Genomic DNA, 23,585 nt, shown 5'->3' on the forward strand with positions numbered 1-23,585 from the left:
CCTGAACTGGTTATCATTTTACATGTGTATATGTACAGGTATTGGTATCCCCTACCATTACATATTGCCATTTGAATATTGCCTTCTGAATGGACTGGTGAAAAGTAGACATGGAGTCCACATTAAATGCAGAGCATTTTATTAATCAAACTGGGGTTATTATATGTATATAGTATCATTCAATTAAACAAAGCACACAATAAACTGATAAAAGAGTTTGAATTTTGGCAGATTTATCTATTGAATCAGCGAATCTGTCTGCGTGCCATACAGTTTTATTTAAAATGAACTACGTTTAACAAGCAGTTTAAACTGTTGGAGTGAGCCTTGTTGATGTGCAGTTGAGATATGTGGTGACATTCTCAATAGTGCTGATTTGCTGTAAATACTCCCACACACAGACTTGCTAATTAATAGCACAATATTTATATGGTATGGTTATGTACATGTTTGTACAGGACACTGAAAAGTGATACCTGGTGAGTAGTAAATTTGCTGGTACATGGTTCTCATAGTCAATATTGTGCATGTTTCAGCTTAAAATGGGATCTAATGGTAGTTAGGGTGGTATGTGGTAACTTTGGGATGCTAAGAGCACAAACGTGCCTTTAGAAAACAACAGGAATGGAGACCTCTCTGATGTTGCTCTGTGGTTAAGTTCCATCCTTTAGCTAGATGCGATTTTAACGATTGTTTGTTTTGATATCACCAGAATGAGAATAAGTTAATGCTTGTCAAGTTCCGGAGACAAACTGCTCGAAGCACAGAAATATTCCCCTAAATTTGCACATGTTTGAGTTTTACTGTATGATTCAGATAATTGGGTGAAATAATTCATGTAAGTGCTTTTAGCTTGCTGTAAACAAAATTGATATTTCCTTCTTTCAATGTTTATAAATTATAGCCTTTCTTCTGTGAGGTCGTGTAGATAAAATTTGCATTTGCAAAAGTGGATTGACTTTCAAATATGGCAACAACATTGTCTATCAGTGCAGCCATATATGTGGAACATACTGTGGTATGCAAAGTTAGGAAACATGCAAAGTTATTTTATACCACCATAATAGTTATTTAAAGCAGCCAATAAATTATGCATGTTGTCCTTATTTTATTCTTCTCTTTATTTTCAGGGTATCTTCCCGAAATCGTACGTCCATGTCAAGGAAACGGTACAGACATCACAAGGGTGAGCCCTCATAGAAATCATAAATAAAACAGCCTGTGTATGAAAATCTTGAATGTCACTTTAAATGTGATTATTTCTAACTTTTGTATGGAATTAAACGTACCTGGTTTGATGATCTGAAAGCTTGTAACCTTTTCCCACTTATTTGCCAAAATATTACTCTTGTTCAATATCAGGCCTTCAACACTTTGAAGCTTGAAAACCTTGAAGCTTAAGTGATAATCATAATGTTGTCATCAAGTGAGTCAGTTTGCTGCACCATACTCTCTGACCATCTGAAGAGTATTATTTCATAACTGAAGGAAGCCATTTCAAAACAAATATGGAAACCTAAGTCTGGGCCTACAACACTTTCACAACAGATGAGTTTAGACCTAGGTTCATATGACACTTGCAGCTTAAGTGGTTACTATTACCATCAAATGATTTTTTTTGATCAGCTTGTTGACTTCACTCTCTTGAGTCATATGAATTACAAGTTAGTAGCATTTTTATCTAGGACAATGTACTACATAAGTCTGTTATAGTGTAAAACAGTGAGTATGATGGAAAAATACATCAGGGTTGTATAGTGATGTTAGTAACGGAGTAGAATCAGCTATTTTTGAGCAGTAAGTCTTTGACGTACACATTTACTGCATATGCTGGCATGTTACTATCTACCTCTGTATGGATTTCAATCAATTAGTCCATAATCCTGATGTGAATTGTTTGATATTTTACTAAGTACTATTATATACTCCAAAGATGGTACCTTATCTCAATGTGACTTTAACAAGGGAAGAGGGGTTTCTTGAATGGCTTGTAGTGACTTCCTCATTCTATTATTCTTCTCGAATTAAATTCCTTAATTAATTGATCAACATGAAACCTTAGAGGCTCTGTAATAAAAAATAAAAAAATGTTAGCAAGTACTTCAGCCTATGGATATCACAGAAGTTTTTTGTTGTATGGTGAGTATTGTGGGTTTCTAAGGGGTTGGTTAATAGCATTTCATATTCTGGATCCTTGGATGTAATATCTTATCCTTGGACATTACACTTGTTTTGTTGGATATATTTGATAGTGTTCCTTTAATATTAGGATCTTCCTCAAAGAGTTGGCACTGTGAGCTATTCCTAGTTGTTTATTGTATTAGAACTGTTCTTCTTTTCTCTAACTGTTAGAGATCATGATCATGTATGAGTCATTAGTGTTGAATCAAGCTATAGTACATAGTTAATTACTTTCATCATCAAATTGTTGTCAAGTCTAACAAAGCTTCAAGATATAATGTGGCGTTGATTGAGTGGAAGTCGAGTCTGACGGTGATGCAGATTTAGATCAATAGCGACACCTAAAATTACTCCAAAAATAAGAAAACATTTGACAAATTGTATCAATTTCATTCGGATTCTCAACTTTATTTGCAAGCGATATTAAATTTCATCTCCAGGATCAATGTACAATTTTCCTTCCATGTGCTGTTTTCTGTTATCATTGAATATTGTGTCCCATTTGGCTCTCATTGATCCTGTTTATATATGCAAAATAGACCAATGGGATCAATCCATTTTGTAGTCTGATAATGCTTGATTAGTCCTTGATACAGTTGACCTTTGCAGAGTATGAAATGCTAAAAGAAAGACATTTTTCCTGCTCTTTTGGGTATAGGGACCTTCAGGATAATTTGCATGATATTTCTCTTTAATACTTCCTGAAACAATTTATTTTTAATTATCTCTCTTTAATGAACCCATTTGGTAAATAAAAAGAAAAATTACTTTCACTATCGTCATTGATTGTTGCTATGATCCATATATTGAAAATAATAACGATGTTAGGGGTTTGCAAAATTTGTATTTTAGTGACCAGTTTCTGAGTGCAATATCACAGCTCAGGCAGGACATGCTTATATTAAGTATTAACATGTTGCATTAATAAAAAATGCTTTAATACTATGAGCAAGTCTTTAATTTTTCTATACAAACATCGACTCTCAGTTTGGGTAAGCAATACTTTCATTGCGTGTGTGTACTTAGGCCTAGCTGAATTTGCTTACTAGTTGAGTATTTTTATGTTGATGCTGATTATGATGATAATTTGCTGTGAAAGCTTAGCATATAAAATAATGTATTTATTAATCATTTCTTAATGGAGGAGTTAGGGAAATGGAGAGTGGGTTAATAAGGAGAATGTTAACCTATGAATGGGACTTCTTTGTTTTGACAGTAAGTGTTGGGTGTAACATGCTTTAACTGCGTTGCTGTCATCCTGTAGTACTGTAGTGTGACATGTAAAGTACATCCTGATGTTTAGGAGATTTCTAAATGCAGGAAGGAATAGATGACACATTTGAGCTTTTAGCAGTGTGCAGTATGTAGCCTGTATACTACTACATAAATTAGATAGAAACTCCATCCTGATAGCAACAGATCTGATCTCAGAGGTACTAATCTTTAGAATAACTACTGTCAAAGTTTAGTGTTTAATGAATGTAAACTGGTGACAGTAGAGCAAACAAAAACATCATGCCAATTGAGCTTTTTCATAAACATAAATAAATTTGTGTCTTTCATACATGTAATACAGGGAATATTTTAACGCATAGCAAACTGCTACAGTATGTAAAATGGACAAATTGCTATACAGGTGCAAAGATGTATATCTAGCAATTTTTGTATACAGGAATCATACAGTATCTTGTAAAAGGATGTTCAGAGCCTTCTAACTGCTATATAAACAAATCTTTGAGTACTTAGATTATTCCCTGGTTATCAGAAAAACCTTAGTAGAGAGAAAGGTGAGGAAGTTATCTGAAACTTTCACCTCTTGTTGACACTAGTACTGTACATGAAAGATAAACAATATGGTAAAAAAGTGTTGTCCTTGGCTGATTTTCTATAGAAAGTTTACTGGTGAGATAGTTGACACAGGTATGTTGTCTATGTTGTTCTGAAAATTGAATGAAAGCCTGGCAGTTGTTGTTAAATTATATTTGTTAGAAAGTTTTCTTCAAGCAGTCTGAAAGGAAGTTACAAGATAAATTGAATGGAATGATTCCATACAACAACACACACTAGCTCTAATGTGCCTAGAGTTACCCTGGTAACCTAGAGTATAACAAACAAAATATAGCATAAATTGCAAATAAGTTTGAATTAACAGGGTCATAATATCCCCTATATTTATCTAGATTAAGTTTCCAACAACAAAATTGCTATTATCACAATTTTTTCTTCTATTTTCTAAAATGTTTGATATCAACATTTCTGTCTCCACAGAGATGAAAAAATACCGGCGAAAGAAACTCCTGTGGTACAGGAAATCACCACAGTGCTCAGAGAATGGTGTGACATATCCAAACAGCTATATACGGTTGGTTTAAACAAACAATTCAAAGGATATGAGTGTATTGGAGGAAACGAAGGGAGGGGAATATATACATTAAGGTTTTGGTAAATTGTAAAAAGGCTCATTACAATACTCAAACTGAGCTTAACACAGAGGGGTGGAAGATACTAAATTGTTAGTTTTAAGATTAAAGAGCTAAGACTAAGGAAATGGTAGTGTGTTGGTTCTGTTTTGCCATCCTTTCTAAAAAATGACCACATTGTAGGATGACAATTTACATTAGCAAGAAGTGCTCAGACTGTATTGTAGGATAGATCTTTGTTTGTATCAAATCTGTTTTGCCATATCAAAATTACAAGCTATTAACCGCTTGACTCAAACGTAACTTCCCCTAAATCTGAACCGAGAATGGAAAAACAAAACAATTCTGAGAACATTTGAGAATCTCTAAAGCAATTTCAAGATGGTCTGTACAGTAACTATATCAACTGTAACTGCCAAACTGTCACCAGCAGTTACATCTTGAATCGTCTTTTCTGTAACCTTGTTTCCACATTGTACGGCAAAAACATAAGGCTTTGTTATCTGTCACCCTCAGAATTCTCACAAGTTTCCTACACTGGGCCGTTTGGGGGGGGGGGGGATTAATAGCCTGGCTATTGAAACAACCTAGTACTATTCTCAATAGCAGAGCGATCCTAAATTTAGCTTTGCCCTCATAGTGCTTAGCCATGCTTAGCCAAAAGGGCACCAGGCTATATTCAAGCCCTGAGGAACCCTAGCCACACTGCACTGGATTGTTGATTATACTAGTAGTTTCATTACAATTCGCATAATATTGTTTTGTAAAAATAAACTTGTTGTATGATATTATTATGTAAAATTATACTTATTGTATGTCAGTGAGGTTGGATATTGCTCACATTATATGTACTGAATATCAACTTGTTACAACTTATTATGATACTGGTTTGAAATGCTAACCTCTAAAATAAAATAAGAATATTTGTTGTTATTTGCATTAAGAAAATCAGATTTGTTTAAATTTGTATTTCAAGTATTCAATTATTTTAACAATATTTGATCTGTAAATACTTGAGTTTACACAACAAGAATTAAATTATACTGTGAAAAGAGCTAAGAATTTTTGGGGGGTTAGAAGTGATCACCACCAACTACAGTAAGAGCTGAATAACTCAATTGTTAGGGCATAGAATTTGTGACTGTGTGGTCACTGGTTTGAATCTTGTTCATCAATAAATGTTGTTGCTCTTAAAAAATGTTTTTGATAATTTCATTAAATATTTTAGTTGCAAGGGCATGCTGGTTTGAAATTTTTGTACATCAATAAGCTCTTAAAAATGTGTTGATAATTTTATTGTCAGTTTTCTGTTGTTGATTTGCTTTAACAGGAACAGAATTAATTTTGTTTCTTTAACACGATGATATTTTGGTTGCATCCACAGGCAGGAGAGAAAGAAAAAGTTGAACTAACACACAAGTTGATGTACGACCTTATAGAATGGCGGAAACAGATTCTGTCAGAGACATTACCAGTAGATGAGCTCAAGGATATCAAACAAATAGTTACATCAAAAGTTGATTGGGGCAATAGGTAAATAAAGTTAAATACATACAACAGATTCAATATCTAGGCGTGTGTCTAGCCAAGAAGGGGTGGAAAGGGTGGAAGAACCTTCTCCATATTTAGGCTCAATAGAATATTTTCTTCTCAGAGTAGGTTTTGTTTTGAGTTTGAAGTAATTAATCAAATTTCTACCCAAGCCCCTTCCCTAAATGTTGTGCATTTGCAAAATTTGTGAACTTGGTATTTAACACTTGAAGTGGGTTTCACATGATGTAATACTGATGTAACACTTATATATGTAGCATTCGAGATGGTAAGGCATAGCAAACAACTATCTGGCTACTCCAAGTATGACCAGTGGCTCTTGTATAATTTTGTTGTAATTTTGATAAATCGTGGTGTAATAATGTAAATAATTTGGGTGCATGAATTGCAGCATTTGGATTTATTTTGGTAAATTTTCCATATCTAAAATTACCATAAAAGTTTGTTACTTAAGATTCAGCATAAATAAAGCATAACATTTAATTTGTTCCGGCATAAAAGTTGTGTTGGGTTAAACACTTCATATTAGGAGCTGCCAAACTGTTGTAACCATGCTTATTTATACTCTTCTTTAAAACTTGAGTGATATCTAATATGGGATGGTCAAGTGGCAACTCTCACGCAAAATAAAAACATCAAAATGTCAACACATCGAAACAGGAAACATCTGTTTCATGTTGTGTTGACAATCATTGATGTATCAGTTGTTTTCTATCAAAATATTTGATGATGAAAATGATGACATTGAAGGTGTCCTAGGGTGAATTCAATCGTGCAAATGTTTTTTTTTCCAATTGGTATATATATCAAAAACAAACTTGAACCAATATAGTTCCAATATTATATTATATCTCGTTTCCAATGTTACCTCTGTAAATATGGTTTGAAATACCTGTGGGATGTATGTCTTACCTCTTCGCTCAGGTTTTGTGGTATGTCAAATACAAACTTTGAAACTCGAATCTGACAAATATTTATTTAAGAATGGTGAAGCAATATAGTTCCTATAATAGTGTCCCTTTTCTAATGTTAACTCAGAAAATATGGTTTGAAATGGCTGTTATACATGTCTTAATATTTTTTTCTCAGGTGCTTTAGTGTATAAAAACACAAACATTTGAAAAGTGAGTTTTTGACACCACAATTTATTTATTTCCATTTCATACCATTTACTCCTTTGTTTAGAAAACTTGGTCTTGATTTGGTTATTCGAGATGAAGAAGGCAGTATACAGAACCCTAACCTGCTGAGTACAGTAGCTCTCTATAACAAACACGAAACAGCTATGCAGAGGATAGGCCAACAAGACAAGGTGAGCTGCAAACCTCGTCTTCATTGTATGAACGAAAACAGTATGCCCGATGATAATTGTTTATAAACCATCTCTGTGAGTTTTTGAAACAGAACACCTTGGCATTTGAAATGAAATAGTACTGTATATTTGTTTTAAAGAGCGATTATGCATGGCTGGCATTTCTAAGAGGTTACATACCTGATGTCAGTGTGTATTGGGCAATCACAGGCTCCTTAGATATAAGACGTGAATGTTTGATGTTACATCAGTGAGATGATGTAGACACTTGGAGGCAGAAGGGTCGGGCTAGAGACTAGGGGTACGAGGCTTTTGGCCAAGACTAGCAGCCTGTAATGGATGAAAGAGGATGAAACATGGAAATGATTGTCAATTACTTTATAATTAGTTTTTTAAATTTGAAGGGAAAAGGTAATGACTTTTCTTGGCCATGTGTTATTGTGGACTGGATACAGTTTTCCCCGATCACCAGCAGATCCCACTAATTTTGTGAAAACTGTAATACCAGTGCGGTGTTACAAATATTATTGAAACTGTCTGGAAAGACTGAAAAGGACTGCAAATTTCATAGGAACTGTGTAGTGGTGGCAAAAGTTAATCCATGTCCTCCCTCTTCTCACCTCCCCTCAAGACCTACTCCCCCTTCCCTTTCACTGGCAGAATGCCAGTAAGTGTTTGATTTTACAAAAACTTAAAATTCTTGTCAACACTCATTTTTTACTACAGCAAAGTGATGGCCTTAGACAACAGAAGAAGACCATTGTGTCATACACGTACAATCTCTTTGTCTTTGTTAAGAACATTGTATGTAAGATCGGAGAAGATGCTGATGTACTGATGACATTGTATGACGCAAAGGAAGGAAACTACATCAGGTAGGTCACCGAAGAGAAATCAGTTTGTATGCTTTTCGCTCGTCAGAAAGTAGCGACCACTCAAATCGGTGATTTAAGATCAGTTTGGATGTGGTTCTTCCTTTTTTTCATTCTGTATTTTCATTCATGATTCAATGCACTTGCAATGACATTTTGAATAGTATGAATATCTTGTTTCTGTCAGGTGGAAGGTTAGGAACTGTTCATACTGTCAGTTTTATTGCTTTGAAGCATTGTATGAGGAGACAGTATAGAGTGGTATGACGGTAAAGTTGATTGACACTTCAAACTTGAATATTCAGTAGCAACATTGGTGATTGTCAAGAAGTATCATGGCTTTTTGTCCCAAGAGTATATAGAAAATGTTTGGTGTGTGACAGTCGTAGGTAGGAACTTTTGCTGGTTTTTTGTCTGTCAGACGACCTATACATTCCTTAAAGGTGAAACAAACTCTGCCATCGTCTTTGGCCTATATTACAAAGATCTTTGTGAAGAACAAGTCTCTCAAAAATAGCTGAGATAAAGGTTGTTCTGTTAAGAGATAGCCTAGTTCAAACATTCTGTCTTGGATCTGTGATGTCGTAGTGTCACTAGGATCTGAAATATTTTACTTTCGCTTTGTTATTCTTTTCATATTTCCAAGATAGAATTTTAAACAGTGTGGAAAATTAACCACTGCCATCAATACTTCATGTTATGAAAATCAAAATTTGAGATTCAGCATTTACAGAACCCACCTACATAACAGAAAAAGAAACTTTGTAATAGATAAAAGACTGAAGCACATGTGACTAATTGATGTCATATTTAGACTTGATCAAGTCTTCAACCTTGTGAGTGAAGAAACATTAAATCTGTGATATCTTCCGTATGGAATAAGATATTTCTTTGTCTCTTTGGTGAAGTTTTTCCACGACAGTTATCTCTCTAACATACAATTGCTAAGCGTTTCGCTGAAAATAAACTGGGTTCGCCCTTTCTAGCAGTTTCGAGGATTGTTTTGGGGGTCTCCAGTTAGAAAGTTTTGTTATTTGTGATCATTGGAAAACTTTCAGTTCTGTCATGAATATTCATTAGGCTCAGTAGCATGCAAACTAGTTTGTTACCCAGAGGATATCTATCTACAACACACATTTTGATTACTTTCATTGTTGAGATGACTAGGAAGGTGCTAGATGTGATGGTGATTCAGAACTTGCGATGTAGTATAATGACTGAAGATTTGGATCTTTTATCATGATTTTAGTGTGGACATAACATACAAAATTTGTGAAAAGTTGGATTCCTTTGTTTGCAAACTTCCTCAAAATCTCTCTAGTTCAAGAACGTTATGATGATGTTTGAGACTTTTTTTTATACATCATTATATGGTTGCATAAAATATACATGTAAGCTCTTTCTAATATCCAAGTTGTATTTCACTTTCGATATTAATATAAAGTTCTTTAAGTTTTATCCTTAATTTCTTTCAAATAGAGTCCAAACAGTAGTGACAGGGACGTTAATAATTTACACGTCTAATAGGTGACGGCTTGTAAATTTTGAGAAATAAGTGTCAATTCAGTTTTGTTGTCTTTGATTTAAGTCATCTCCACCCAAAGTTTACAACTAATTATTTTCCCTTTTTTTCACTTTCCTTCTTTTTAGTGAATATTATGTCGTAAAGTGGACAAGCAAGGGAACACCGAAGGATTTATCGCTTTTTAATAACTTGAAAGTTTTATTCACAGTGAGTTGCTATTTGGTTTGTCCTTCTCCTTGTCATCAAAGTGCAAGTAAGATGTCAGCTGAAATGATATTTAAAGCAAATGAATAACAGAAAACTGACTGGAAAATTATAGATGAAATGAAAAGAGGAAAGAAATTGATGGCTTGAATGGGATTCAAAGCAAGTGACTTCTGGGTTACAAACCAACTGAGTTATCTAGCACTTAGTGGTGATCCCTACATGACCATTTCTTTGCTGGGGGGGGGGGGGGTGGGGGCGCCAGTCAGAAAACACAGTATCTTGCATACTGTGTTACCAGGAATCACACCCCCGTTTATTCGATACAACCAAGAAAGCCGTATGAAATGAAAAAGATTTTATGCAATAATTTTTTGGGTCTCTTTTCATTTGTCTGTAATATTTAAAGCATCAGTATGATACGCACCAGTTTGTATGGTTGGTGTACAGAAAGATTTCCAAAGTAACTTTATTGTGATAACTACAGGTTAGGAATTCAACCTGGACTGTCTTCTGTTGGTTGAGACCAGTTGATATGAGATGATTCACTGGATATTCCCTGCTGGGTAATTTTGAGGGTAGTAAATATAGCACTGTTAAAGCTGCGTTTGATTTCACACTACAATTCGGTGATACCACACAGAGGACTTAAAGGAGAGACAATATACCAAGAAGTATAATCTGTTTAATAATGAAGTCGATTATAGACATATTATAGGGGATAATAGGCATAAAATAAACTTGTACTACTTTGCAAATGAAAACATAGAGAAATATATTAAGGGCTATAGCCCCTCTGACCCCTCCCACCCCCTCCCATCTTTTTTTTCAGGCCTGTCTAAGATCAGTATGGTGGTTGTTGTCAGAATGCCTCTTTGTTTGATGCAGGGTTTTGCTAATTCAGTGTGATATCCTTCAGTATTATTAGTTGTTTAATTTTATGATTTGCCATTACTGACTAATAAAGATGCAATTGTATTACTTTTACTTTCAAGTAGCAACAAGGAAAGGGAAGAAGCTAAACAAAAGAGCAATACCTGCAATTGTGAAACTTATAAAAAAAAAATTAAAAAAGAAACATAGATATTCTGTTTCCTTCAAAGTTGAGGTCATTTCCTTTTATTCTCTGAATATTGTTGTGATATTAGAACCCCTAAATTTGATGAGTATTGTGTTAATTAAATGGAAAATGTTTGCATTGCTTGTTTCACGTTTAAATTTTGTTTTATTTAACAGGACCTTGGTGCTAAGGATCTCCAAAGAGAGAAGATATATTTAGTGTGTCAAATTATCAGAATTGGTAAGGTCATATGAAAATAGTCTGGAAACCATATTAAGTACTTACTCATTCTGTACTAATCCCTTTGTGAAAACTCAATTAAAATTGATAACATGATACCTGTTTTCTGTATTACCACATACAATATTCAAAGTTCATCTTCCATTATCGTGTTTGGAATCTTCACTTACATGATTTTTTTTGTGTCTCAAGATCTCAGAAGCTACAATATGTTACGTTGCTGTTATGTTGTTGTTTAGAAAGTAACTTTGGTGGACTTGGTGTGTGTGTATGTCCTAGGTTTCCAATCATTTTTTCCATCCATGGACTCCCCAACATAAGGGTTAATAAACTAATGACTTCAGCCTCACCATGGTTGGGTCTGGGGTCAGAAAAGATTTATTTTGCTGCTGCTGGCACCTTCTGACTTGTTCTGACAGTCATGACAGCATATATCATTCAGTTAAGTGTTATCAGGCCCCTTGCTCTAACAGACCCCAACTTGTTAGCAGATCCTCTGAGAACAACATTTCCCCCCTCACAGCATAAAGCTAGTTTGCAAACTTCCAAGGTTTGGCCCTCCTCTAATTTCCTTACCCCTTTACGTCCGCCTTGATGCCCCCAGAACCACTGATCTTATCCTGAGAAGAATTATCTTTGCAGGCAGTATACTTGATGTCACATAATAAGAAAACAAAAGGAAATATGTAAAATAAAAATATTTTGTAACTAAATTTGAAAACTCAAGGTGTGCCATGCTAGTATAATTAATCGTTGAATCAAATAATTTTAGTTTCTTCTTTTTTTCCTCTAAGAGTTGAAATTCCAGACTACTACTGTTATGTAGAAGTTGATAACTTCTATTATGTCTTTATTCATGTAATGATTTCTCTCTGTAAAGGGAGAATGGAACTAAAAGAAGGTGAACAAAAGGACAATAACAAGAAATACACCGTCGGTCTTAAAAGACCTTGCGGAGTAGCTGTGATGGAGATTACAGATATAGTCTCGGGCCAAGCAGACACAGACGTCGAAAAACACTATTTTATACCATTCCAACCGTAAGTGAGAACCATTACACTACACTACATAGAATGGTGATTTGCAAAATTTATGTACATCGTTTGTTAAAAGGAATTAAAACAAAATTCAAATAGATGCCAACCATCTTGCACAGAGGCGAACACAACATTGTCTGTATTCAAATATGGAAATAGGTAAAATTCGGTCGTATCTTCTAACCATGTTAAGGAATGTTTTACAACATTAAAATAAAATCAGACAAGCGCGAACAGTGTATTCCTTATTCCTACTTACAGGTGTGCAAAATATTGACAGTCTCAAATAAGGACGTATTTTTGGATTCATAATTTATGATAATACATATTAAACAATGGCCTTGGTAAAACAAGGTCATCTTGTGTCTGCCAAGAATTATCAAAAAATATGTGGAAAATAAAACCTGTAATACTTTGTTGTCTTTAACCATTCAACAATTAAAATTGATTTCTTTGATTATGGTACAGATAAGGGGAAACACCCCCCAAAGATTGTTCAACAAGGTCCATTTACTATGTTTGTCATTTTCATATTATACACAAGGCAGCATGCATACAAAGGTGTTTTAATAGGGTTACTTGTGACCCTCTTCAATCAATAGTAACAAAAGAGGTGTTCAAACCCTCAAGAAAGTAACGTTTTGATATCATAGCTTGATGAAAGCATGGTTTTTTTTTTTGCTTTTCTGTAGAAGATGGTAGAGAAGTGGGATATGGCAAGGGGTGCAGGGGGCAGGGGGGTTATGACAGGTGAACTAACCCTAATGTGCAACATTGAAGAACAATTTTGTGATGAGTACAGCTATGGTTAACGTTCAACTATACGAGGCATTATTGTGCTGCATATTGCTATGTGTCAGCAGAGCATGTCATGAATATCCGTTAATAACACTCACTTCCTCGATTACTTCCTGTCCAATCCAGTTTCGTATGTCTTGATTCTCTTGAACCACTGAACAATACGCCTGTGTTTAGGGAATGGTTTGCACTTTGCAACTGTATGAAGTTGTTTACAGTGATCTATCATCACATGTTAGGTGTACCAGTGAAGGAGAGGGGTGGTTTCTGTGAGTGTTTTATAATCACTTCCAATGATCTTCATTAGTACACTAGATTTGATCGACTGGTAATCTCCTCCCTCCTCCAAACAGTCTAGTTAAGCTCCATGTATATAGTCTGTACCTTTTAGGAAAAGTTCCCATAAATTTGAAAAATATTCCATCCTTTCTATTAGCAATAAAAAAATAGGAAAAAAGGAAAGAAAGAATGTGTTCATCAGTATTAAAAGACTCTGTTCAAACTCAAATTTTGACCCAGGGCTCCAAAACGGAAAGGTTGAACTTCATAAGTCTGAATTGTTAAATGATTGAAAAAGTGGACACAAACAGAGGTCATTGCTTCATCTTTATTATGACCTTGAGTACCTTTCAATGAACCTGGCACGTGATCTTTGTCAATGTATTTGATGACCCTAATAATATTTCTTGCTAAGGTACCCATAGTGAAGAACAAACAAACATTTTTAACATCGCCAGGTTGAATAATGAAAACTGTTTTCTTGGATGCATACCGAAAGTCAACGAGTATATTGCTTTCCTGTTACCCATTGTTTGTATGATACTGCCTGTGATTACAGTAATGTTGATATTGTCCACTTAACATCAATAAATTATGATCATTACTGTTATCATTATGATCATTAGATCCAAAAGACAACACAGAGTAGTTTCTTCACCTGTAGTCGTGTGAAATTTACTGAATCTATTCATAATGGGTAAAACCTCACAGTAACAGGCAAAAGAAGCTCTTAATACTGTACGGGTTTTGCAAGGCATTAGCCTACAGTATCAGTGCATGCGTAAGGGATGGTTTTCATAAATATTATAATCTTTTTTACCGGAATTCATGAAACATGGTTTCATTCTGTACAAAGTTTAAAACAACAGGAAATGAGGTGTCAGCTGGTTGTGGTTTTACAGAAAGCTGCTCTATGGCTATGCCTGTGATTCACATCATTCATCCGTCTTTGAGAAAGTTTTTACTTCATTTTATTTTTACCCAATGTGTGGTTTTGTTAACTGTGATCTTAAGGGGATGATATAGGGGGAAAAAACTATGCTAGATGTACTTAAAACAACCGCAAGGTTTGAAAAACGTCACAACATGTATCATTTCAGTATGTTCCTTAAAAAGTTTGGAATATATATTTGCTAATTATTCATAATCTTGTGGGACAGCTTTGTGTTGAGAATTTTTCATCGTGGTGAAATAAAATGAGCAAGGCAGACCCCACTGAATAATGTTGGTACCATCAGTCATCACATTTTATGTGCCCCTTTAACTTACTCATAGGTAAACAGGTATGAGTGAGTAAGAGGGAGTCAAGTATTTTTTTGTTCTTTGTTTATTCAATCAATCAAAGAAAATATATAGTGCCTCATATCCTTAAGGGTCAAAAACTTAAATTAATAACACTGATTTGGCAAAGAGGGTTATGCTTCCTTCATCACCAATAGAATAAACGATTTGTCAAAGCACAGTTTTCACATTTGTTTCCCTGTACCGACAGGTGCTCAAGTGATGACTGCCTGGACAGTGTGGTAAAGAAAGTCTTAGTGGGGAAGGAAGTTAACCACAAAGGACAAGGGATTTGGGTGGCATTAAAAATGATCCCTGGAGAGGCAAAACAGGTGAGGTATAGTTACTTTTAAGCTCAAAGTGCTCTTTAGCACAGTTACTGGTTCTTACAGTCAGTGAGTGAAATGTTTATATGTAAAAAAAAACAGAGGATCAACTTGTGTTTTGAGAAGCTGGATTGAGTTCAGTGTGTGTGGAGGAAATTGAGCTTTGTTTTCATAGCAACAGACAAGAGTTTGGTTTTATAAAGGCAAATCAAGTGTGCTTTCTCAAGCTGCACTGGATTGAGCTTTTGTTCTGTTCCACTATTTTCTTTCTATAAACATTAATTAATTTATTAATTAATACCAAGACAGTCCATTCTAATGAGAATAAATTCTTCCAAATTTCCTGTGTTTTCTGTATTATGTGTAGTAGCATCTTGATGAGTATGTTGATATTTTAGTGTCTTTCAAAGGCAAACGAGTAAGGTAATTACATTTTTAATGAAATATTGACTTAAAGAAAGTTTTTATGGCCTCATTTTTATGGAGGGTTTGGCTTATATATTCTAACATCCCACAAAAATGCAAGTCGCTAGTTTCATTTTAGTCAACTTGCATTTCAAAGAATGAACGAAAAGTTCAATTTTTTTTTAAAGTTTGCAACTTAATTTTACATGTGATTTATGATACAAACATGACTAAACATTTGTACAACAAAATGTTGAGGTTCAAATCAAATTCCTTTTTTACTGGAGAGTAATATTATTCATTTGATGAGGGAAAAAATAGCAGGATGTCTTAGTTTTGAACAATTAAAATCTTGTTTCCAGTAATACTCTGAAGGTTTATGCAATTGGCAGAAGCGAGAAAAAAAAGGATGCCTTGAATTGGTAAAATTTCCAAAATTTTCTACTTTCTGGTTATTATATCTGATCAAAGTTAAGTGGTGGTATAAACATGAAATACCAGTCAATATATTAAGGATTGTTTTCATTTGATAATTAATATGTTGAATATTTTCAGTGGTGAAATGTATCACTTTAAGATGATAGTATATATTCCAAATTTTTGTTGGATGATTATTTTCATCATAGGTTTTCAAAGAATACCCTCATCTGGTGGATACCAAGACTGCAATAGCAAGGAAAATGGGATTCCCAGAGGTCATCATGCCAGGTATGGTGAAAATGTCTCCGTTTTTATCGTTCTTTATCTACCGATATATTTCCTTCTCTCCATCCCTTGTTTACTAATCCTCTTACATCTTTCTCTTTTGTGTTCACCCTGCTCATTAACTTGTCTGTATTCTGTGCATGTGTATTTGTCCCTTCTGTTACTGTAACTTGTCATTCAGCCTCTGAAGAAGATCCTGCTAGGATTGAAACGTCAGGCCATTATATTATATACCTACCCCCCCCCACAAGCCTTCCCTGCCCCCTATCTAAAATTGAATTGTAAAATTATGATCAGAGATGAGATAGAGATTAAAGAAAAATTAGTTTCTATTATGTCAGTAACCTATGTAAGATGAGCAAGGAGCTTTATAACTTGAAAACTGAATTCATAGTTGCTCTTTTTCTTTCAATATTCTTAGGTGATGTAAGAAACGATGTGTACATCACTCTGGTGCAGGGCGATTTTGACAGAGGTACAAGGCCCAAAACCAGAAATGTGGAGGTAGCCGTTTCCGTCTGCAATGGCAAAGGAAACATTATTCCTGTAAGTATCTCCTTCTAGTCCCTTTACCCCTTTTCTGTCTAACACTATGCCTTTTGTCAGGCACCCTGAATGGGATCTTCAGTCTGAAACAGTTTAGCTACACTGGCTAGATGGAAAGAGAAATGGGGGAAGGGGGGGGGTTTGGGGGCAGGGGAATTATATAAAAATGTATTGTGTACTTGTAGTAATCCATGCACAACAATGCAACAAAACTGTCATGTCACATGAACTGATAACTCAATCCTGAAGTTTGCTCTCACTGTTCACGATATCAAAGAGAAAAAATACAAAAGTGTTTACAACTACTTTAATATCTGCTGTGAAAGCAGCCTGTGTAGGTATACATTTTCACAAAATCATAAAGATAATGTTCTGTTTTAAGGATGGTTTTCCTCACTGTTCACGATTCTCTCTCGTGTTTTTTTTTTCATCATCAGAATGCAATATATCACGCCTCAGGAGAGAAACCTGGGGATGTCTACCATTCTGTGGTCTATTATCAGGTCAAGGCACCAAAATATCAAGAAACATTCAAGGTCAGAATCTGGCTGGCTGCCATTTTGTTGATGTGTGATGTCATACTGTGTGATATTCTCTTGAATATCCCCTTGTTCCCCTTTGCTTAATTTCATGGTGAAATTATATGCAGTGTTATAACTGACATCTTTGTAGTTTTTTTATGATTAACGTTAAGAAAACTTCATCAGTTTAGTTACAGTATGTGGAAATACTGGCCACCCACCAAGCAGCAGTGACATTGTGATGTCATTTTCAGACTTACTTAAAGTCTTCATTATAAAATATGAAAGGTGTACATAAAACATGATATCTTTCAAACAGTGATACCAATCCTTACCTTTTAGTAGGCATTTCTGTAACATATGGTTTGTGAATGGTCAGATGGAAGCAAGAATACTCAGGTTGAAGAGACGAAGGCCGTCCAAGCAAAGCTACAAATGGACGAATCCTCTGCATGTTTTACAGTCATGCTTGTAAAAACAGAACTATGAACTCCCATCAAGCTGTCTCTCTACCAGATAGATAAAATCCCTCGAAGTTCAGTTGACTGAAATACGGGAAGGAGGTGACTTCTGATAGTAAAAATTTGTTTTATTTGATTGCCTTGTAGGTCGCAATTCCAATAGAAGAGTTCTGCCAGCCAAACACCCATGTGCGATTAACATTCAGACACAGATCGTCCACAGAGGGTAAGTTATTGTAGGCTTATGATATGATACACTTCTGCCATTTTGTTTTATTTTGTTTTGCTCTGTTTGGTTTTTCTTTGTCTAGTGTCCCCCCCCCCCAGGGATCTGCATGATGTCACACTATTAAAATCCTAACTCATGTAAGGATGGAAGAGGTATGAAGTAGCAACCATGGAAAACCTGGGTCTTACTTTTTTGAGCAATTTAGGAAACCGTTAAGCAGTGCAAGAGAGATTCTTTTCGTAAGGAGCTGAAATCATTCAACGGTCGGTTTGGCAACCAAAATTTCTTGAAAGTTTAAGTAACTAAGATTAATCAGTGTTGAATGATGAGGAGGTATATTGCCTCTAGCAGAGTGGCAAACTGGGAGTTAATACTAGATAGGTAGGTGAAGCATCATTTTAGTTTAATGTATTTTTCTTCCTTTCTCTCTTTACCCCAGCTAAAGACAAACAAGAGAAACCCTTTGGGCTCTCATATCTAAGGTTGATGACAGACATTGGCACAACAGTTCCAAATGGCAATCATGACTTACTGGTTTTTAAGGTAAAAATCATCAATTTTTATTTTATTTTGTAAAGTAAAGATGGACACAATGTTAAATGGAAAGGAAAGAGAAATGATTGCTTCAGTGCTTCATTAAAGTGTGATACAAAAGAAGAGGAGAAATTGTAGATGTCTGAGTGTCAAGTGATTCAACAACTTATTTCATCAAATCTTTATCTTAATACCTGTGTTTCTTGGGTGATGGGGGATTGGGGGGGAGGATAATTTTCTTAATGCAAATGTTGTATCTATTGTTTTGAAGAGTTAAACAATAGGGTCCTAATGCTTTGTTCAACCTTTGTCGTATCTTCACAGGGTGACAAGTCACAAGATCAGTCCACGGGTTACTTGGAACTCCCAAACACCAAGCAGGATCTGGAATCAGGAAATCACAGCAGTCAAAATACAAAGAAAGGATTTTACATCAATTCAAATCATGCCTTCCAAATATCGACAGTCGTCTGTTCCACAAAGCTGACACAAAATGGTATTTAAACCTTGAGATTTTTCTCTTTGGGGGTCCCCAATTTGAATGCACAGCCAACATGATACAACATGGATACCAGTGTTTAATACCAGGAGAGGGAGATGGGCTCAATCCCACTCCCCACCCCTCCTACCATTTGCTAAGCCTGCATTTGGCATGAAGTCTTTAACTCAAAGTCCAATGCACTATGTCTAGAGGAGAAACAAAAGCTTTGTTGTTACTTCCGTTTTAACATTTTGCTTATAACAGCGTCTGTTTTAGTTAGTGATTCTATCCAGGATGTGGTAAAGATGAAGGATACATTTAGCCATTATGAATATCCTGTTGAACTGGAAATGGATAAAACACATTGGAAATCTAAAGTAAATCTCTCACTTGTCGAGCATAGGCTACCATTCAAATAAGCCCTACTAATAATAAGTTGAAAATTTGAAGGAAAAAAAAATGTATCTCTAACATGTTTCAATGACTACAGAGATTTAGAGATATTTGAAAATTTTGGGAAAAATTTGCAAAAACAAAAACAAAATACAGATTAAAGAATTTTATTACTGAACTTATACAGTTCAGGATTTTATTTTTGATTTTTCTCCACTGAGTAGACAAAGTTTTACACTCATATAGTTAGTATGTGTCATCTGTACATGGCATTGACTGGAATAATATATCATCAGATATGAATTCCTTACTTGAATGGATGAATATTTCATGTGAAATCTTAAACCAGGGAGGGTCTAATCACCAGATGTGAACCTCTTTCCTGTAAAAATGGATTATTCTTTCAAATGATCTCCTTAGATCACATATCACAATGAGTTTGGTCTAAACTGTCCTTTTTTTTAATCCCCTTAGTATTGATATTTTATTGCAATTTTGCAGTTGATCTACTGGGTCTTCTAAAGTGGAGATCTGATCAGGACCACATCAGAGAGAGTTTAGAATCGTTGATGAAGGTAGACGGTGAAGAGGTTGTTAAAGTAAGTGGTTTGCTCAAGTTTTCAAACAACACAAATTACCACCTATATGGCATATTCCAGCGGCTGAAGTTAATTGCTTGACAACATTTTCTGCATCTGTAGGTCAAAACCAAATCCTCATAACTTTTTTTGATGGTGAAGATTTGAGTTTTCAATTTTTAGTGATATTGTTTTGCAGAGTGAATGTCATCATGGCAATGTTGCTAAAAATGTGTTGGTTTCCTGTATAATAGTTAGATCAGTGGAAAAGAAAATATATGGACCCAAAAGAGTTGTATTTTGATACAAATTTAGAGTGTAGAGATAATTGACAGCTAAGCAAACAATCTTCATGTCTCATATGTCCAGCACTAATCGATATAAAGCAGATTATGATAAGAAAGTAAAAGCATTTTTGAATACTGTGACGACAACATAGATGACCTAACATGATCCTCCTGGCATAAAGTTTGGAGAGTTTAGAGGAAAATGGCTACTTTCAATCAACCATATCTTGAGTTAGGGTCAAGTTGTTGAGAAGGGTCTTTCTACATAAGAATGTAGATAATTACATGAAACCTTGAAGTAGCATGAGAACTATATGAAGACTGTGTTACCTACTAAAAAGACTCTACTTAACTTAATTCAATTAAACTTGTTTTTGTTGTCAAGTGGGATTTCGTTTATTTATATTTTCAGTTTTTACAAGACACCCTGGATGCACTATGTGGTATCATGGCCGAGAACCCCCAGTCTGAGGCCTACGATGAACCTGTCTTCAATGCTCTTGTGAGTAACAGTCCATTTCTACTCCTCTGTAACATATCTGTCTGTCTAAGGGTGGGACATGATAACACACGATCTGTTAATCACCTAACACATAAACTGTTTAAGATGTAACATGTGAAATAGAATGCAGCAATGTTTTTTTTTTTTTAATTAAAGGATTCCTTTAGGCACAAAGCTTTTCATATTTTGATAAGTTGTAGACTTTTTGCAAACACTTCTACTATCAGTCCAGGTCTTAAGCTTAGATTCAATCAAGTTTATTAAACCACAAGGGTAATTGCATGCTCGTATAAAACAGGATATGAGATACAAATATTAAAATATGAAAACCTTAACGTACAGTATCAAACAATTGTAAGAATATGAAAACATAAGACATTTTAAAACAGGATATGAGATACAAACATTAAAATATGAAAACCTTAACGTACAGTATCAAACAATTGTAAGAATATGAAAACATGAGACATTTTAAAACAGGATATGAGATACAAACATTAAAATATGAAAACCTTAACGTACATTATCAAACAATTGTAAGAATATGAAAACATAAGACATTTTAAAACATGCAGTAAAACAATATACAAAGCTCATGACAATGGCAAGAGAGTACAGTCGGAACAGAAGAAACAGCCAGACAAGATCTAACGTTGATAGTTTTCATTATAAAGTTTGATGCATTGTGGAATGAATGAGGAAGAATGTCGATTCGTATGAGACGGTGGTAGCCACATCCTTCCACTTCTAGGAATAACCGCTCTGTCGAAATATTGAATACTTTTTTTTGAGCGACGGCTGAGGCTCATCAATTGAAGTGACTGGATTACCATAGTCTAATACAAAGACCTTAGGTCAGTTTCTTCTGATGCAACACAATACTCACAGGAAACCATAAGAATTTCATAGCCTCAAGTGATTTGTTTAAATTTTAGTTTAAATTGGTCTTGGACAAATGGCGTTGAATGACGTCCAGTTGTGCTCTATTTCTTAATATGTATTAAACAGAACATGTTTTGGTAGAGTGTTTTGTTATAATTGAATGAGCAATTAATTAACATTAAGGTTTATTCCTGCAGTAAAGAAACTGACATTTATCATCAATTAAACTTAACCTTAAAGGAGCATTTTAGAGGTGATTGACCATACTTTAAAGGTGACTAATCTTATAAACCAGAATAGCCGTAAAAAGCACTCTTAGCAATTAAATCTTTACTTACCTTCTTGTACTAGGACATATAAGGACTGACATTCTGCTTAAAAGTCATCTCTTTAAAAAACATTTTGAAAAACTGCCATTTTAATAGAAATTGAGATATTATTCCAGTGTCTAGTTTTTAACAAGAGTTAAAATCCTTGTGTCGTAGCAGATTGTAACATAACATAGTAACATAAATCTCTTGTCTTTGAATGTACTTGTACTTTCAAGATTCTCTTTAAAAGTTCTCTGTCAGTTTTCTCTTCATTATTTAGTTATTGTAATTACTAATCATAAATATTTACAGTTTAACATAGTTGCCCTGCAACATGGTTTCATTTCTTGCTCTGTGATTGTAACTCGTTGTTTATTCTTTCCTTCCGGTTTCAGGTTTTCATAATTGGTTTGATAGCAGACAGGAAGTACCAGCAGTTCCGGCCTGTTTTGGACACGTACATCAGGGAACATTACAGTATAACGTTTGCAGATAGGTAAAGCTTTTGCCCCTTACCTCTCTTGTATGTGATTCAATGGTTAACGTCAACCAAACATTTTTTTGTCAAATCGTTCGAGCTTTTACTGTGAATGTTTGCTAGTTCAGTTCCGTAGTATGAGAAATCTCTGGAAATCGGCTTACCTTTGACTAGCTACCGTTAAAGTTTGGACGAAATATTGCGAGTGCAGAACACATTGATTAATTCTGTGTAACCCCAATGATCTATCGTTCTGTAGTGATCCTGGAAGTTATTTTACGACACTAAGGAACTGAATATGCTTGTGGTTATAACCCTTCACTTAATGATAAGTGGCCACCCAACTTACAATTATAGCTCATTTTTGGATTAACTTTATTTCAATTTGCAAAATTGGTTTCAGTTGGGAAAACTCTTGATTTTCTCCAGGATAGAAAAAAATTTCCTTGACTGGCCAGGTGTCGAACCCGCAAACCTCCAAGATGCTGGTTTTCGTTGCTTCGAAGAAATTTCTTCTTTTTTCCATTTTCATCCACTTTGACCATGGCACTGCTTGCTTTAAGTTTTTATAGTGTAAAAATTGTATGGAAACAGCCATCAAGGTTTACTTTTTTAATTTATTTTTTATTGCATATGATATGCTTATTTTTTTTGGTATGTTTTAAAAAAATCTTATTATTGCCTGGCTCATCATCCCAATCACATTCTAATATTTTTTCCAGGAAAATGATGAAAATCCTCAAGACCTATCTAGATAATTCCAGCGACATTTCTGAAGAGGAATCGACAGCTCACGAGCCGCTTTACAAGGCCCTAAAGTCAGCGGAGTATCTTTTCAAATTTGTACTGAGATCCAGAGTTTTATTCGTTGAGTAAGTCAAGGTTTTTTTTTGCTTGAATATCACATCGAGTCGTTGACAGAATGTGCAACCCTTTTTGACTTTCATTTAAAGTTCATTCCCGGTTTGTATTTGGCTAATTTAATAATATTGTAAAAATGACAGAGTAGTGATTATAGTGGTGGTACCCAATTTAAGCATTGATTTCACATACATATCATACAGTCTTGAGTGCGCCATTTTCCACATAAACCATGCTAAAAGTAAGAGCAGGGTCTTCTTATAGAAAATAAAAGGATGAAGATTTCCTTATTGTGCTAGATATTGTAGAATATTTATATTTAATT

The 23,585-nt window shown here is 34.8% G+C and overlaps 1 protein-coding gene across 6 annotated transcripts in view; it reads left to right on the forward strand.

Annotated features, from left to right (window-relative positions):
- LOC139967631 (dedicator of cytokinesis protein 1-like) overlaps positions 1-23,585 on the forward strand; it is a 72,197-nt gene that overhangs the window by 15,394 nt on the left and 33,218 nt on the right. For all 6 annotated transcript variants that reach the window (XM_071971601.1, XM_071971603.1, XM_071971604.1 and 3 more), the window contains exons 4-22: positions 1,131-1,186; positions 4,450-4,543; positions 5,986-6,134; positions 7,338-7,464; positions 8,191-8,339; positions 9,987-10,068; positions 11,302-11,365; positions 12,246-12,405; positions 14,972-15,092; positions 16,118-16,199; positions 16,618-16,742; positions 17,180-17,278; positions 17,872-17,950; positions 18,393-18,496; positions 18,812-18,983; positions 19,863-19,960; positions 20,639-20,728; positions 22,317-22,417; positions 23,122-23,271. In XM_071971601.1, coding sequence (XP_071827702.1) covers positions 1,131-1,186; positions 4,450-4,543; positions 5,986-6,134; positions 7,338-7,464; positions 8,191-8,339; positions 9,987-10,068; positions 11,302-11,365; positions 12,246-12,405; positions 14,972-15,092; positions 16,118-16,199; positions 16,618-16,742; positions 17,180-17,278; positions 17,872-17,950; positions 18,393-18,496; positions 18,812-18,983; positions 19,863-19,960; positions 20,639-20,728; positions 22,317-22,417; positions 23,122-23,271 — 2,102 coding nt within the window. The remainder of the gene's footprint in view (positions 1-1,130; positions 1,187-4,449; positions 4,544-5,985; positions 6,135-7,337; positions 7,465-8,190; positions 8,340-9,986; positions 10,069-11,301; positions 11,366-12,245; positions 12,406-14,971; positions 15,093-16,117; positions 16,200-16,617; positions 16,743-17,179; positions 17,279-17,871; positions 17,951-18,392; positions 18,497-18,811; positions 18,984-19,862; positions 19,961-20,638; positions 20,729-22,316; positions 22,418-23,121; positions 23,272-23,585) is intronic.

This window comes from Apostichopus japonicus, chromosome 5 (genome assembly GCF_037975245.1).
Source record: "Apostichopus japonicus isolate 1M-3 chromosome 5, ASM3797524v1, whole genome shotgun sequence".
NCBI classification, from domain to species: Eukaryota; Metazoa; Echinodermata; class Holothuroidea; order Aspidochirotida; family Stichopodidae; genus Apostichopus; species Apostichopus japonicus.